At 45.8% G+C, this 17,871-nt stretch overlaps 1 protein-coding gene across 2 annotated transcripts in view; it reads right to left on the bottom strand.

Annotated features, from left to right (window-relative positions):
* The window catches only part of SLC37A3 (solute carrier family 37 member 3), a 429,185-nt gene that overhangs the window by 340,451 nt on the left and 70,863 nt on the right, over window positions 1-17,871 (bottom strand). For both annotated transcript variants that reach the window (XM_069628820.1, XM_069628821.1), the window contains exon 8: window positions 17,586-17,670. In XM_069628820.1, coding sequence (XP_069484921.1) covers window positions 17,586-17,670 — 85 coding nt within the window. The remainder of the gene's footprint in view (window positions 1-17,585; window positions 17,671-17,871) is intronic.

Raw genomic sequence — 17,871 nt, 5'->3', positions numbered from 1 at the left:
GGAGGTATTTGCAGAGGGATAGCTGAAGGTATTTTGGACCCAGGCCCCAGAAAACCTTGTGGACAATGCGGAGGGTTTTGAATTTAATACTTGCATCCACTGGGAGCCAATGGAGAGATTTCAGGGCTGGAGAGATACGATCCCAGGGCTTGAGGCCAAGGACAAGTCTTGCAGTCCTGTTCTGGATAAGTTGTAGAGGCAGGTAGATTTAGAAAGAGGCTGTTACAATAGTCCAACCTAGAGAGAACCAGAGCTTGGGAGACAGCGAGCTTCTGAGGGAAGGAGAGGAAAGGCAGAGTACCTCTGAGGAGGTGCAGTAGGAAGTATGACTTTTTAGAGACCTCAGAGATAGGTGGAGAAGGAAAGTGTGGAGTCAAAGATGACCCTGAGGTTCTTCGCCTCGCAGGTAGAGGTAGGAGGGGGGCAAAGGGGGCCAAGGGAGGCCGGCCAGAGGGTGAGGGAGAAGGATGGAGATGGTGTGCCAATGAGGAGGATCTCAGTCTTGCTGGTATTCAGACAAGGATCATAGGCAGCACACCAATCTTGAATGGCAGTAAGGCAGTCAAAGGTGGGAGAGGAGGTGGCCGAGGGCAGCCGGAAAATGAGTTGAGTGTCATCAGCGTAGCACTGGAAATTTGAGCAGAAAATGGCAATGCAGTGGGCAAGAGTTGCCAGGCATTGGTTGAAGAGCAAGGATGAGAGGTTAGACCCCTGGGGAACCCCAAAGGTAGAGAGGAAGATAGATGATAGGAAGGACCCCAGTTGGACCTGGGAGGTTCGATCAGAGAGGAAAAAGGTCAGCCAGGCCAGAGCCTGATCAGTGATGCCCAGGTCATCACAGAGACGGTTGAGCAGGATGGTGTGGTTGCGTACAGGAAGTCACCACTAATAAAGTTACCACCAATACAGGTAAATAAACCTAACCGTTCCTAAACTAGAAGTTTAGGGTTAGAGTGTCCCAATGTTATTCAATATGCCATAGGCTAACATGGGGTTTTCCCAGTTAGGATTTTCAGAATATCAGTCCAAATGACCCATCTAGAGGAGGATGCCATGTTCCTGTGATGCAATGGAGTCTTGCGAAGAGTTCCAGCAAAGGAGAGCAGGCAAGTCCATTTCAGTGCAGCGTTTACCACAAAGAAGCCCTGAAGTTAATGGGAGTGCACATGAAGCGCAGGAGCTCAAGCAACCCAAAACAAAAGGATTGCCGAGCCCAACAGACCCTCCGAAGACTGACAAGCAGGAGAAGGACCCCAGACACTCTGAAGATGCAGTGTTCCAAGGAGTTGGCCTGCAGTCCGCAAACAAAGGCAGTCCAGAGGCTTCCGAAGAGGCCATGGGAAGATTAAAGATATCCAGGCAGGTCAGAAGAGCCCTTACTCGAGGAGCAGCAGCAAGGATGGCACAAGCGAGGCACCGATTGGGAGATTTACCAATACCCCTAGTCTTGGGACTGGAAGGGGGCCTCTACTCCACAGGCAGCCCCTGCCATACTCAGATCAGCACAACTAAGCAGTGCTCCTAGAGGAGGACATCTTTTGTCTGCCCAGCAGTTTGAGATGTCGTCAGGGCAGGAGACCAGTACACAGCAGCAGCCAATCAGGTCTTGGGCACCAGGCGACTGTCCATCCAGGAAGAACAGCAGTAGCCGAGAGCAGGCATCTTTCAAGGACGTCTCACCCACAAGAAAATAGGATATGCAGCATCAGGGGAGCCGATCCAGTGTCATCTGCCCAGCAACGCTCCAGGGAGGTCTGCAGCACAGGGCCAAAGGGATTCCTTATAATGAAGAGGACGAGGTGCCTGGCTGTCCCTGCCAGTCAAGGAAGGGAGCACCTTTACAGGTTCAAGTCTGGTCGAAAAAGAAGTAGGAGACTGGAACAAGAAATACATTGGATGCCTCCTCTCAGCAACAGCAGTCGATCAGGTAATGGTGTGGGGTCTGCATTTTTATACACCTTCAGACCCACATAGGAGCAGGATTTGGCTCTCACTGTCCTTAAATAACACACCATGCACCCATAGTTTTTGGAACGGCAATCCATCCAGTGGAAAGTGTTGTATGTTGGTTTCGTGTTGTGTTGTGTTCGGTTTGCTTTGGCTTGTGTACGATTATTTGTTGTATTTGCAAGAAAAGGAGGAGTGTTGTATCTTGTCCTTTCCTGCTTGAGTGATGCAAGGTCATGAGAGAATGTTTGGTGTGTATGGAATGTTTGTAGTTCAGTGAATGTTCCACCCCAGTCAGCTGGAACCAGTGGAATCTTCTCCCTAACTTAGCTCCTATTCTTAATGAACATGTATCTGATAATATCAGATTACTGGAGATGCTTAATAAAGAAACCTAAACCTTACTTGCTGCCTCCAAAACGAACTTAATTCCTTTCACAAAGCATCCCACAAGCAAACATTCGCAGGCCAACCCCACACCAGACAGCCAGGATGTGTTTTCAGCCCTGAATACACATATCCGGCTTAAACCAGTACATACTGGTCATGAGCTATTGTGCTCTCCCAAGCTAGGGATGCATTTAGCCAATGCCCATGTATGGCCACATCCTCTCTCCAGTGCAAAGTCATGGGGGAGGTGGAAGTCCCTCAAGACGTCGGGGGGTAACAGGAAGGGGACAAAACACCATTCCCATTGAGGGTGTTCGCAAACAGCCACGTGGTAAGATGGCTGGGCTGCCATTTTACACAAAGGGATTTAAAGAAACCCATCTGCCACAAGCCCATTTTACTTCCACCTACCGGAGTAGGAAGGCCGCCCTGCAATATGTATGGGGCACTGTGAGGTTGGCATCATGGAAGGCGACAGACAACAGATTCAATGTAACAAAAATACTTTATTAACTTAAATGTCAGGATGGTGTAAGGCCTAACCTTCCCTATGCTAAGGTGGGAGTTCCCTACCTAAAAAAAAAACTAAGGATAGTCGTGTCAGTAAGTTCAACTTAAAAGTCCGTCTGTGTCCAAACCCTATGCTTGCCCTCAAAACTAACATCAAAACAATGTGTACGGATGTCAACCAGAACTTAAACAGTGTTCCAAAAGTAAAGTTCTGAAGCATTTCTTGCTCAAGCTTATTCTTTAGCTTCTCCTCCCCAAATATCATCAAGTTCACCACAACGTTCAAGTTACCTTCTCTTGGGTTTAACGTAACATAGTTCTGCACCTTTTAAAAATGTCAGGATGCCCCTCCCCAAGTTCAATACTGTTCGATGGCAGAAAGTTTCAGGGTTCCCTTTCCCAAGTTCAATATCAAAAGATGTCACAAAAAGAATTATCTTGAAGCTGTGTCTTTAAGCTACGTCCCAATAATTCTTCACAGCTGTTGGTTCCTTTCCCCAAGCCTTACATGCATCAATAGTAGTTTTCCTTTAGACACAGTTTACTTGTCAGCATATAGGGGTTCTCTGGTCTTGGCACAGTTGTCGGACCACACAATCTACCCATTACAGGTTACGCAACCAGGAACCTTTAGTTCTCCTTTTAGTGGTTTGATGTTCAGCAAACAAATGGTTTCCCAAAGACAGCTTCAAAACCAAACAATTTCTCAAACTTGTCTTCACTCTGCAGATAGTCCTTCATTCGATTTTAGTTTTATTATTTCTCTCAGTAAAGGCTTAAACATCAGCAGGTTCGCTATTTGCATTCAGTTTGTTATTCAGTAGTAGTAGTAGTAGTAGTAGTAGGTTTGCCATTTCATTCAATCCGTTGTTCAAGATTAGCAGATTTGCTATTTTCATTTAGTTTGGTATTCAATGAGCAGGTTTGCCGTTTTCATTCAGCTCGGTATTCAATATTAGCAGATTTACTGCTTTCCGCGCCACTCGCCTTTCATTCATTCATTCATTTAATTTCCAGAGTTCCATTTAAAATTGAAGTATCTACTCCTTCAGCGCTGTTAACAATCTTCGCAGCCCACCCGGAGCGCCCCGGTATCTGGGTAACTTCCCCAGCACTTACCAGTTGTAGGTGTCTTCCTCCTGCGGCCCTTATTCCCTCTGGATTCGGCGAGCCCAGCTCGTGTAGGGAAAGGAGCTTGGTTGGCATAGGCTGCTTCAACGCCTATGCGAGGCCGGACACAGTGTCCTTGGTGTTTGTGTCTCGCTGCAGCTCCTTTTGCTCCCACTTCACACAGGAGCCTTCACTCTGTACATGGGAGGGTTCCCTTGGTTTGGTGATGTCGGCCTGAGTCCAGTCTTGTTTTCGGGTCCCACCACAGCCGCCTCCAGATTACCTGGGTGTTATGCTGATCTCTGTCTGAGTTCACCAGGTCTCTCTCCCTCACTCCTTTATAGCTTTGCCCTTTATACACCGGTGGTACTTCAGTGGGCTGCAGTTGTATTCAATTATGTCCGATTCTGATTAAGAGGACATGCCTAACCTTCATACTTTGCATGCATCTTCTTCGTCCCAGTACCTAAGTGGTGAAAGTGAATGCTGTTCATCATTCTCAATTGTTTCTCCCTCGTCTCAGTACTAGAGTGGTGAGAGAGAGTGATATTCATTACTTTCAGCTGTCTCGTCCTCGTCTCAATACAGTTAGGTGTCCCAAGAGAGGAAAGAAGGAGCAAGTTAACTACAATAACCCATAAAGTTTTGTGGAGGGCTAGGTTGGTTGACATTAGGATAAGGGGATAACATATCTCGCCTGAAGGCATCCCATTCTCAATCCCCAAGGATCCTACACCCAGGTGATCCTCCCTCGCTTGTCCACCCCAGGGTCAGGATCCAATAGGAGATTGCCTTTCCCTGGCCACCTGCCTAGAGGATCCAAGGCGAGTCGGAGTGAGAATACCCTCAGGTTTCTCACAGCATATAAGGGTGCCCCAAAGGCACGCATTAGAAGTACACACACAAGAAAATATGCACAAGAGCTGGGTCCCCAGTGAGACTGCAGGTTTAGACTCATTGGGGACAGAAATAGTTGCAATTCCAAAAACGAAATTACCAACAGTGGCCCAATTGAGTCTCCATCTTTACGCCCAACTTCATGAGCAGCCTGGCAAAGTGGAGAAGTGTTCCAAACCTAGTTTAAAAAATAGGGAATAGTGACGTGAGGCCACTCAGGGGACAGAACAACATGTTACTTACCCCATGTAACGTTCTTTTGACTGGATGTTCCTCCCATATATTCAAGTCTGTTTGCAGCTTGCTTCAGAAACATTTTTCATAGAGTCGTGTCGTGCAGCGTCCAATCTTGGTCCGCGACGGTCTCCGTAGCGTCCTTCGTGACGTTGACGCTGACCGTTAACTCAGTTCTTCATTTTTTTCCCCTCCTTAAGTAGCCTGCTGAGTTCCAAGAGGAGATTGTCTTGACGCTGCAAGAAAGGAAGGTGTAAGACATGGAAATTGAAGGCCAGAGGGGACGTATGGGAGGGCGATGAGGAATACACGGGAGGAACATCCAGTCTAAAGAACGTTACCAGCGGTAAGTAACTTTCTTCAAATGGATGCTGTCCTGCCACGCATTCCTATTCTTTGATAGACTCCCAAAGCAGTTTGAGTTTGGCGGAGGGTGCCAAGAAATTTGTTAAATGTTATGGAGGACAGCTTTTGCCAAATTTGGCTTCCTCTCCTGAAAAAGAATCTACATAGTAGAATTTACTAAATGTATGCATTAACTTCCATGTTGCCGCTCTGCAAAGGTCCCTCACTACTAGAGGAGCAAATGCTTCATCAGCTCCTTCAAGAGGTGATGAAGCATTCGCTCCTCTAGTAGAATGTGCTCTTAGACTTTCAGGTGAATCCTTGCCAGCCAATGAGTAACACTCAGTTATACACATAACAATCCATCTCTAGATGGATTGTTTTGTGACAGATAATCCTAATCTATGAAAAGCATAACCAATAAAAAGCTGATAATCTTGACGAATATTTGCAGTCCTTGTGATATAGAAACTTAGAACCCTCTTTTGGTCTAAACAAAGTTTCTCTTCCTCCTTAGATGGATGAGGATGATAAAAAGATGGTAGCAAAACTTTGTGCCAAATGAAATTCTGACACAACCTTAAGAAAGAGGACTTAACCCTTAAAACTACCTTAACCTTGGAGAAGGACGCGAAAGGTTGTTTGGAAGATAAATCCTGTAGCTCACTTAACCTACGGGCAGATGTGATGGCCACTAAAAAGGCAGTTTTTATGGTGAGCATCCTTATAGGGCACGAATGTAAGGGCTCAAATGGAGCTCCCACAACACCTCTTAGTACCAGGTTTAGATCCCATGATGGCACGATGAAGGGATAGGCGGGAACACATTTGTTAAGCCTTTCAGGAATTGTGTCACAATCAGTACTTTGAATCCAGAGATCTTTTGAAAATTGAAGGGGCCGCTAAATATCCATTTACCATGGCTACTTGCAAACCAAAATGGGTTAAGTGAAGTAGGAAATATAAAACCTGGGGAAGTTTACATGAGAAAGGATATAGTTTCTTTTCCCTGCACCAGCTGCAAAATCTATTCCAAAGGCAGCAGTACAGAGATTTAGTTGCTGGTCTTCTCGCCGAAAGCAACACTTCAGGAAGACGTAATGAAGGTCCCAATCCTTATATCTCACCCTTTCAGATACCAGGCGTGAAAGTTGAGAGTCCTGATCTCTGGGTAAGAATGTGACCTTCCTCTTGTGAGAGAAGGTCCTCTCTTTGGGGAAGACTAATTGTAGGGCAGATGGACATTTTTAGAAGGTCCGTGTACCATGTTCTCCTGGCCCAATCTGGGGCAATGAGGATCATGGTTTTCCCGAACTTGCTCAACCTCCGTATTATGTGAGGAATGACGAGGACTGGTGGAAACGCATACAGGAGTGGAAATTCCCAGTCCACTTCAAACACATCTCCTAGAGGTCCTCTTTGTGGAAATTCTCTGGAGCAGAACAGCTCATACTTCCGGTTGACACTGGTTGCGAACAGATCCACTTAGGGGTTCCCCAAAGGGCAAAGATCTCTTGAAAGACTTCCTGAGATAGTTCCCACTCATGGGAGATCGTGTAAGGCCTACTCTGAGCATCCACTGCCATGTTCTTTTCTCCGGCTAGATGAACTGCCAGAAGAGTAATTTCTTCTTTTAGTGCCCAGAAACTGAGCTGCATTGCCTCTCTGCACAGGAGCAGGGACCCTACACAACCCCTCTCTTGTTGAGGTAATGCATGGCCACTGTGTTGTCCGTTCATCAGGACACTTTTCCCCCGTAACGAGGGCAGGAAGGCCATCAGCTCTAGTCTGATTGCCCTCAGCTCCAAAAGGTTGATATGGAGTCTGGACTCCGACTGAGACCAGTGTCCGCTTATTGAAAGCTCCCTCATGTGCGCTCTCCATCCTGACAGGGAGGCATCTGTCAAAACTGTTGTCTCCGGCCATGGTTGCCAAAATGGTTCTCCTCTCATCACACTCTCTCGGCTGGCCCACCACAGGAGATCCTGGGCACCTTTGTTGGAACATGGAGAAGGTCCATCATTCTGTTGGAGAATTGAGATCACTGGGATCTGAGAGCCCAAAGAAGGGACATCATTCTCAGATGGGCTCCTGGCACCAGAAAAATGCCGGATGCCATGAGGCAGAGCAACTTTAGAAAGTCGTGGGCCGGGAGAAGTTGGGCACTGACATTTTTTTACCATCTGCAAAAGATGTTGAGCCCCTAACTCAGGTTGCAAAGCTCCACCTCCCACCCGAGACTGAATCCAGAACTGCTCCAATAAACTGAAGCTTCTGAGAGGGTGTCAAATGGTACTTCTTGAAGTTCATGGAGAAGCCAAGCTTGTGGAGAAGGCGGCAGGTCTGACAGATGATCCAGACACTTTTCATGGAGAAACAGCTCTGATCAGCCAGTCGTCTCGTCCAGGTAGGGGTAGATGTGAATCTCCCCCACACCTCCTCAGACTTGCTTCCACCACTGCCATAAAGCTTGGTGAAAACCCTTGGGGCGGAGGTGAGCCCGAATGGCAGAACTCGAAACTGATAATGAGAACTGCCAACCGCAAACCTCAGGTACTTTGTGCTTCTGATGTATCGGCACATGAAATTAAGCATCCTGAAGGTCCAATGACACCAACCAATCCTGGAGTCGATGGGCCTGAAAGATCTGCTTAAGAGTGGTAGGAAGTATCCGTCTGCTACTGTTTGTAGGACCCATGCATCTGAACGTATGCTTTGCCAACTCTGGACATGGTAAGACAGTCTGCCCGCTACCACAGTTTTGTGGTTGAAGGAGTCATTTTGCTGTTCCACCTGCAGCAGAGGGTAACTCTGCAGGTGCTGAACGGGAGTCCTTCCTCGTCTACCTCTTCCACAATAAGGTCTTCTCTGACCTCTTTGTGAAGACTGACCTCTTCTTCTAGATATGGAGGAATAGAAACGAAAAGAACTACCTCTCCAACCTTGACCTGTAGATTGAGGTTGTCTTATCGCTGCTCCTAAAGATTTTGCTGCAGCTCTAGAAGCTTGCAGTTTTTCTACAATATCGGCCTTCTCCCCAAAAGGAGAAGTACCATCAAACGGCATGTCTAGCAGACGTGCCAGAACATCTGCGAGAATCCAGATTTTCTTAACCAAGACATACATCTAAGTACTGTGCTGGCAGCCATGGCCCTACTGGTTGAGTCCACTGTATCTAAACAAGATTGAAGAGATTACCTCATGGCATCTTTGCCATCTTGCATCAGGCTTAAAAACGCATCTCTCTTCTCCCTCTGGTATGTGTTATGCTGCTAAAGCAGCTACACACCACAGGGTATATGTGTATTTCGCTAATGCACGGTAGCATTGGCAGATTTTAAATGCCATATTTCCTGCAATAAATACTCTTACCTAAAGAGTCAATCCTCCTATCTTCCTTATCTGCTGGAGCAGAAGGATAGGCCGCAGCCTTTGAAGGTGCTGTTGCTGCTTGAACCACTAAGCTTTCAGGCGTTGGGTGCCTATTCAGAAACAGAGGATCTACAGAAGCAGTCTTGGATTTCTTTGTTAATAACTTATTAACAGATGGCATAGAATCTGGTTTCAACCACTTCTCCATTACCCATACTCTCAGAGTTGCATGGAATCTTAATACAGCTTCCCTAATTGGCCCACAGTCTAAGATGACAGTGAGATCATCAGTTTCTACAGTGGCTGCAGGTTTGGACCATTCCAGATATTCAGCTACTTTACCAATAACCATCCTGTAAGAAGTATTAGTGTATCTCAGCATTACCAAATTCTGGTTCTGGCGAGGTTCCCCCAACTACTTGTTTCCTTTAATGTATCCACAAGATTCTTCATCTTGGACTCCTCTGAAATGAATTCTTCTGGAACATTTGGAGTTCAATATTCATACCCCAAAAGGGGGTGCGGATCTCTTCCTCCTCATTATCTTCAAAGATTGAACCCATCTGCCTAAGCAAATCAGGTCTTGGAATGGGTTGGATCATTTTAGGCTGAGGGATAGATTTTGTAATCTTCGAGAGCAAAGAATGCTCCTATGAGGTCAAAAGGCGTCTAAGGTTTTGACGATTTATTCGAAACTGTTGACGAATGCGTCACTTTATGTAGCTTTGAAGGCTCAATATGAATTATATGCCTCGAAGGTTCAGGTGACAAACATGAAAATGTTGATTCCTTCAAAGAAGGCTTCGATGCGGTTAGTGAATGTTTCGAGCTAGCAGACACTGGCTTTTTCTTGGGCGTCGAGGAAGCTTCCTTCGATTTATGTCGTAGAACCTCTCTTCTAGGGCTCGAAGGCGCACGAGAAGGGGACACACGAGACTCCCTACTGGTCCCAATAGATGCTGAGGGGTGGCCACTTTTCTTGGACTCCTTTAGAGCAACACTGGGAGAAGCGTGTCTTATTAAAAATGTAACATTTTTAAGCAGAATTTTTCTAACTCTGCTGGCGTGGAGTTCTTTTTTGGGCAACTAACTCTTTGAGAAGAGGAAGATGAGGACCAGCAACGCTGTTTCTTACCCTTTTTATGGGAAGAGGATGACTAGCGTCGTGAATCGGACCTTGAACGTCTATGTTTTGGACGTTTAACAGGAGAGACATCTCTCGAGTCAGTGAAAGATTTCCTCTGCAAAGGGGTAAGAGCTGGGGATTTCAGGGGAGGGCTTACCTGCATCAAGATTCCCTTTCCCGCAAGGCCTCAACTGTCATCGACTAACATGAGCCACAGTCATCGACCTTGTGGCCCGATCTGAAGCACCACAGACAAACACGGTGCGGTTCTGTAATAAACATCTTTGCCCCACAGTGTGAACACTGCTTGAAGCCTGTCTTCGGTGTGAAGGCCATTACCGAAGTAAGAAGTATTTTAAATCGATGAGGCGAGTAGCACCGAAGCACGCAGCAATGCGGTCAAAACCGAACCGATGTAACGGTTAGCGCACGTGCCAATATATACCAGCGTCGACGTCACGAAGGACGCTAAGGAGACAGTCGAGGACCAAGATTCGACGCTGCACGACACTATAAAAAGAAACGAATCTTCCGAAGCAATCTGCAGGTAGACTTGAATATATCAAAGATGAGGAATACATGGGAGGACACGATCTATTCGAAAATTGATTTCTGCCGTAACAGGCCTCAGAGTGATCAATGATTTCCGAGAAGGTGCTAGCCTCCTCACACACAGTATCACTATCACTCTTGTCCTTCCTTAAGTCTCATCTTGGTCTCCTCTGGTTGTCTGTTGGTCGGTCTCTCTGCGTCTCTTTAGTCTCCTCATTCTTCCCTTCCCTCTCTAAACATTCCCCTCCTTCTACTCGCTCCCATTTTCCACCTCCCATTCTTCACCCATCTCTTCTCTTGTTCACTTACATTTACTCTCACCCTTTCACACCTGTGCTCCATCAATCTCACTTTTCACTATTTACTCTTACCTTTTCCTATCTCCCATATCCTCACTCCCCTCCCTCCTTCTCACCGTCCCTCCCTTCCTCCCTCCCTCTAGCCTATACTCTCACAATCACAGCTTCCACCTTTCAGTCTTGGTACCACTGTCTTGTTAATCCAATTCCTTACCTGCAGGTGTAGCCAACAGCTCCAAAGAACTTTTACCACTACACTCCAGCCTTCCTCTTGGTCTCTCGGTCCACCAACACACCACCTGACCTCATCCAAACATCTTTCCCTCAGTTTTATGAATGCTGGCCTTTTATACAGTGAACTTCCGTTTCTTTGGTTCCTCCCGCTTCGCATTGGTCTCCTGCTTCAGTGCTTCCTAGCCTATAGTGCTTCTGGTTTATATCGCTTTACATGCTATGCTTCAATGAATCACTCCCGGTTCCTTGGTAATGTTGGGTTATAGTACCCAATATGCTGTGCTTCACGATTTGTTATTTCTTCTTTCGTTTCAGGGGGCAAGGGTTACTGTGTTGCATACTCTGCATTCTGGAAAACACTGAGCATCCCTCTGGGTTAGCTTTTATAAGCCTTGCGATATTGAGGCCAGTTTTGATTGGCATAGACCAGTATTTGTATCAGCACCATCAAGGAATGTGCAAGGCCGAACCGGCTATGGGCCACAGTGCATTGTGCATGCTTTTATCTCTGCATAGCTCAGCTGACTGGAAAAATAGGTATGCGCTGAATGCTAAGCTCCACAAAAGGTATTGTGCCCGCTTTTGCAAACTTCGGGAGCATGCGTTATGGAAAGCTCCTGCTGTGGTATGTGCCTCTTTGGGATCACTCGCTGGTCAAGTATCAGTGGTTTGAGAGTGCCACGGACCAGCTGATAAGTTGTGGGCAGTAGGGTAGAGGTCTACTGAACCCCCTATTATTTTAACACCCTTCCTGGATAGCAGTGGCTGTTCTTAATAGAGTGATGGGCTGATGACGCTAAAGTAAGGGCTATAATAAGGGGACGTGGGGAGAGCCGAGACACTTTGGGTCTATGGGGAACCGCCACAGAGGAACCCTCCTCGACCACCCTCTGAGGGGTTCATCGTTAGCGGTTAGATTACAACAGTCCTCTGGGGAGTTCCAGTGACACGTCACAGTGCCCCTAGCTCTGATTTTCTGAGTGGCCACATTTAGGGTACACAATCACTTTAGCCTCTTCTGCCGTTGATACCATTGATGGGGGTGCAGTGGCTGAAGTGTGCGTCTCATTGGCACAGACTAGATGGCAGCTCTACACTACGGCATAATGGTTCGTAAAATCTTCTAGTAGGATGGCCCAGATACTTCAGAACACAAGTCACCGGAGATCCCGTCATGAGAGGAGACTCAGGACATGATAAAGAGTAGCAGGTAAGTGCACTCCAACTTGGGGGGATGCAGAAACTATTCATGGCTGCAAGGAAGACTATGCTCCAGGAAGGCCTCTCTGTTCTGGAGAGCAGGAGAGATGGTCTGCAACCACAAGTCGATCTGCAGAGTTCTGACCTCCAGCTGGTCCATCCGGTGCAGCAGAGGCTTTTGAAGAGGCTGGAAAGCCCACATGATGGTACCAGAGGATGGTACCAGAGCATTTACGACAGCTTCCTCATGCGAAGGACTAGACTAGTTGGTCCTACCAGTCCAACGGTTGAAGCAGTGACTAGGGTCTTCAAAGATCACAGCAAGAAAGGCAGGGCTTAAACTGGACTTTTCTTTGGCAATGCTGGTCATCGTCAGAAGAAGTCTTCTAAGTCTTCAGTGCAGTCTCCACTTCTTCAGGGCCTTGCCTCTAGTGGTCAATCTGATGAAAAGCTCCAGGACTCCTCTAATCCCAAATTCAGACTGAGGGCTGTCCAAGACCACCAATGGCAATGATCTATATCATTCAAACAGAGAAGGGCTGTCCAAACAGGGCCAGCCACTAACCCCACATTTGCAGAACAACTGACATCTTCTGGATAGACTGGCGTTTGAAACCAGAAAGTCCTAACCACCATTCCCAGCCAGGTTGCAGACCCCTCGCTTTGCCTGCTTCTGGTGGCATGCTTCTTGTGCAGTGGTCAGAATTGGTTGATCCTACCAGTCTAAGGGTCGAAGTACTGGTAAGGGTCTTCTGATACCAGACTGTTCTATGTGCTTCAAAAAGGTAACAAAACTGTTAGAGAACAAAAGAAAAAAGGTATGTAAAGTACCGCAGCAGCACTTGACTGTCAGGTGATCTGTGCTGCATTAAAAACATCAAAGAAATCATGACAAGGGGTCACAACAACCCTGCAATTGCAACCATAAGGGCTGAACAGTGCACCCAAAATAACTGAGCGGGGCAAGGCAAGTGAAGCAAAAACTTTTCCTACCTCCAAAGTCGTATCAGGTTTCAAGTCAGTGCAAAATAGCAGGATGTATCACTGATGCAAAATTACTGCTATTCCATGAGGGGTGGGAGTGCGATGGGGCAGGGTTAGGGGTGGAGTTAGGGCAGGCAAGTGAGGTGCTTGTAAAAAGCATAAAAACAGGATTAAAATAAGAGATGACCTGAAATGTGCAAAAATAACCAACTTGACAACACAGATGAGCAAAAGAGTGATTGTTGCTTTATTTTCCACATCCTGGGAAGCTGTTCAGATGGATTTGCAAAATCGGCTTCAGCTGGACTATTTTGGAAGGCTACCCACCTTATGGTAAACGGGGAAGACATTGCGAGGGTAGCCAAACCCAATCAAGTTAAGGTAGGCAAGCAGTCCAGGCTTAGTCTCAGGAAAAGTGTGAGTGGTTTACAGCCACAATGAGTCCATACAGAGCAAGTGTTAATAATTCAAGTTAGACAGTAAGTATATCAAAATACAGTTATTTATTTGGTCTTTAGTTACACAATAAGCATTTAAAAATCACAGGTATGTATTGTCGGTCAAAACCATATATAAACAGATGTACACATTAACCAACAGGGGAATAGAGTTGCATATAAATTAGTTACGAGTGTTCAACAAGCGAGTACTCTGATGAAAGGAAAATAGGTAGAAAAAGTCAGAATAAGCACAAGTACAGCCTCCCTCCATCTTATAAAGTTCAACCCTAAAATGTAATGGGGCCTTGTGCCCAAAAGTCCCAGGTTTCAATATAAATCAGCTTCAGATAAGGTATTCAGAAATGATGCAGGGGGCTGTGGTGGTACTTTATGAAGTATTTAAAAGCTAAATAAGTAATTACCCCAAGCTAGTTAATTTACCATCTCTAGCCTACTCATGAGGTATGACCCAAGAAAGGATCCTTAGCTCAGGTTTGATGAACAGAGGATATACCAGAGGGAGTTGGGGACACGGCGTTCTGCCCAACGGTATCCGATGAAGACCGGGGAGGACAGAAGCCGATAGGTTAACTCAACTCCCCAACTCCAATTCTTCCAGCCATAACTGCAGGTCTTCTGGAATCCATTGGTGGATCCAATCTTCTGCACTTGGTTTGGGTGAGGAAGGCCCATGGGTTGTGAGTGCAGAGGTCACTTTCCTTGTTGTCAGGAGAAGACCCAAAACTAAGAAAGATGACTTCTGCAAAGCAGAAAAATAGGGCACCTCAAGGGATTTGAGAAAGATTGTTTTAACGAAGATCACCATAGTCAGGCGATCATACAGCGGCATACACAGAATCAGCCCCAGCAAAGCTTCCCTTGGAGTGAGATGGCTGAAATTGCGAGGGCAGGCGACGTGTGGCATGGGCTGAAGATCTGCAAAGTTCCAAGGCTCTGGTCAGAACAATGACGGCTGCAGCGAGATAGCCCAGGAGAGCTGATCAGTCTACCGGGTGGTCCAGGGACACCCCGAGCAGGGATCAAGACTGGTTGTTCCCACCAGTCCAATGGTCGAAGCACCAATGAGGGTCTTCTGAAATCAGGCAGTTGAACCAGCCTTCACCAGGTCAATTACTGAAGTTGATGCTGGCCAGCTGCAGGTGTCATCCTCGGGGGGGGGGGGGGGGCTGCTTTTCTTCGTAGAAGTCTTGGCTCCAACAATGATCTGGTGAACAGAGCAGGAGCTCCCCATGTATCCAAGATTCAGGCTTGGTGCAAGCCCAAGCCCACCAATGGTAAGGACCTGCACCACTTAAACAGCCAGGGGTTGGTCCAATGCTGGACAACCACTAGTCCTCACATCCATCCACCAACAGACTTTCGGATGCCATAGGATGTGGACTGGTACCAGACAGTCCCAGCCAACTCTGTCTCTCACATACACACAAAGCTTCCTTGCTCGCGAAAGCAACAGTTTTAACCAGGAAGGGGATTTCCATATGTCAAGATGGATTTCTAAAATCAGGCCTGGTGCACAGATTTTAGGAAGCCGCACTAGTCATGGTAAACGTGGAGCTCTACGAGTTTAACCAAACCCAATCGAGGTAGCAAAAGAGAACAGTCATGGCTTAGTGTCTCAGGAGAGTGTGAGCGTGGTCAAGGGGCCTCCATGAGTCCACACAAGACAACACACAGTAATTCAAATTAGGCCATCAGTTCTAAAAATAATCATTTATTTAGACCTTTAGAACACACTGAAAAATGTCATTAGCAGGTATCACACAATACTCTATAATGCAAACATAATCACCAATCTGTTCATTCACAATACATCATCAAATAACTTTCCATGTAATACTGGTAAGTAATGCAGATGCAGCTCAAATGATGAGAACCAGTAAAGTTCAATTCGCTAAACTTTGGGGGTTCAAATTCCAAGAAGCATGTCCTCTAGTGCCCAAAAGTCACATGCTCAAACACAAGGTTCCTCGCATGTATGTACTCTCTACAGGGATGCGTTAGGGCAGTTTTTCTAAAGTCCAACTACGGGCTCCATAAAACCACAAATCTGAGACAGTACATAAGCTCCACTCTTAGTATAAGGCTGTACCACCTGAGAATGTTGGTAGCATGGACAGAGCAGCCAGGCTTATCTTAGGTGGGAGAGATGGCTGTAGCTTGGTACAAAGAAATTGCATACAAATGGTCCAAAGACACACTGAAACACTATGTATTGTAAAAATAAAGGGTTCATTTAAATACAAGTAGACCAAGATAATTCTTAAGTACTATAACATCAAATAAACACAATCATAAAAAAAAACTCCATACCTGTGGTATGCAATCCAAGATAAAACCTTATTTTAGAGATGCAAGAAGCCAGTCTAGGTGTGCCAACACTAAGGTTATACATTCAGAATAGTAATATACTATTCTTGGGGAATAAGACCAGGTTAGATATACTTTTAGAATACAATCAGTATTTCAAGGATAGTTGACCCTGACAGTCATACTCAGTTATGAAATCACATTATAAACCAACACTTAAGTATACACCTTGCAACATTACTTTATAGACCTCAGTTCAGAGCTAGTAAATCAACTCATACTTTCTGGAGGTGAAATATCCACATTCCACTTTCATCAAATGGCACCAATGGTAATTCCAACCACAATGATTTGTACCCTCTTCAAGAAGACTTGCCGCAGTTCAAACGAAATGCAATATCCACAACTGTCAGTGATACACAGTTCTTGGTTAACAGTTAGCTTTTCATTAGTTACAGTTTAAGAATTCACAATGGTATATTTGGAAGGATGACTTCTCACTGCTGCTGCTTCACTTCAACTTCACTTCTACTTCACTTCTACTTCACTTCTACTCGATTCCCTATGAGAACAGTCACCTTTGTCTCGCATTACTCTGTTCAGGCTACTACAATGTTGCATCTACTGACAACCAGATATACACCACAGCTTCAGTGATAAGTATTTCTAGACAGGCTTTGGCCAGATTCACTTTAAAGTACTTCAGCACCTTGAAGGCACTCTTCCTCCGAAAATCGCTCTTCAAAAGGAGCAGCCTCTTTGCCCCTCATCTGCCTGCCACAATATTAACCTGGGTATGCCTTTAAGAGTCCCTTCTCTTTGTTTTCCAGTCTGGCACTACAGGTTGTGTCAACTTTAAAATAATATTTACAAGCAGCTAGTTTCCCTTTTGGTAGTTCGCACCTTTCTCATGCGAACATTCCGGCCGTGGCAAAATCAGCTGCGGCCGGATCACTTAGAATCCCTTTAATAGTCATTTGCGGTAAATGCAAAAGTGCACCAGAAAAATATCACAAAACAGTAAATTCACACAGCTGCCACCAGCTTGTCTTATGCAGATTGTCAAAATAACCAAAAAGCCATTTTAAAAAGTTATAAGAATACAAATGATCCCAACTGGACTTAAGGTGATGTGTGCAATTGTAAAAATGCAATAATTAATAAAGAGAGAGATAGTCTCTCAGCACTGACAGTCTTAGGGACTAGTCCGTTTCACCAAAAGAATGAGCAAAACAGGGCAAGGGAAGCAAAGCAGAAGGCTTTACTGACCTCCAAAGAGTCAGGGCAGAGTTCGAAACAAGCACAAATAATGGGCTTCCATAGTAATCTATGGAGGTAAAGGAGCAAAAAGAAAATTGTTCATAACAGAATCCTACAAATATCAGCATGCAGATTAAATGGAAGTCTAAAAAAGAAACGGCCTCTAAATCTAGAAAGAAACCGTGCAAGAAAGAGCAATGTTTAAAGAAACCGTGCAAGAAAAAGCAATGTTGTTAGTCATGGTGTGTTGCATTGTGTGTGCCGTCCGTAAAGGTAGCTGAAGTACCAAAATATAGCTGATTGAGAGGGATTGCTTAAGTTGCTAAAAGGCCAGAGCAATGATACATGTGCACTTACCCAGTTCTTTAGGGGACGTTATCAGGCCGAAGAAAATGATTAACCCTCCAGCAAATTGCACAGATGATGTCACCAAGAAAGCATACTGCAAACCAGAGAACAGTCGATTAGTGTTCTAGCAAAGTCACGGCAAGCATCTTGAAGGTAGGCAAAGAGGAGAAGTGCAAAGGGGGACAAACTGGAGGTCTTCTTTTACTAGGGCTTTCCTCGGTCCTAGGTATTGAGGCCGAGAAAGGCCTACCCATATGTAGCCAACAGGATTTCCCTCCAGTCAATCTGGCAGAGA

The sequence above is a fragment of the Ambystoma mexicanum genome, chromosome 12, assembly GCF_040938575.1.
Source record: "Ambystoma mexicanum isolate Mex_15411 chromosome 12, UKY_AmexF1_1, whole genome shotgun sequence".
Lineage (NCBI taxonomy): Eukaryota > Metazoa > Chordata > Amphibia > Caudata > Ambystomatidae > Ambystoma > Ambystoma mexicanum.
The sequence above is the reverse complement of the archived record's forward strand: the minus strand, read 5'-3'. Positions and strand labels throughout refer to the sequence as shown.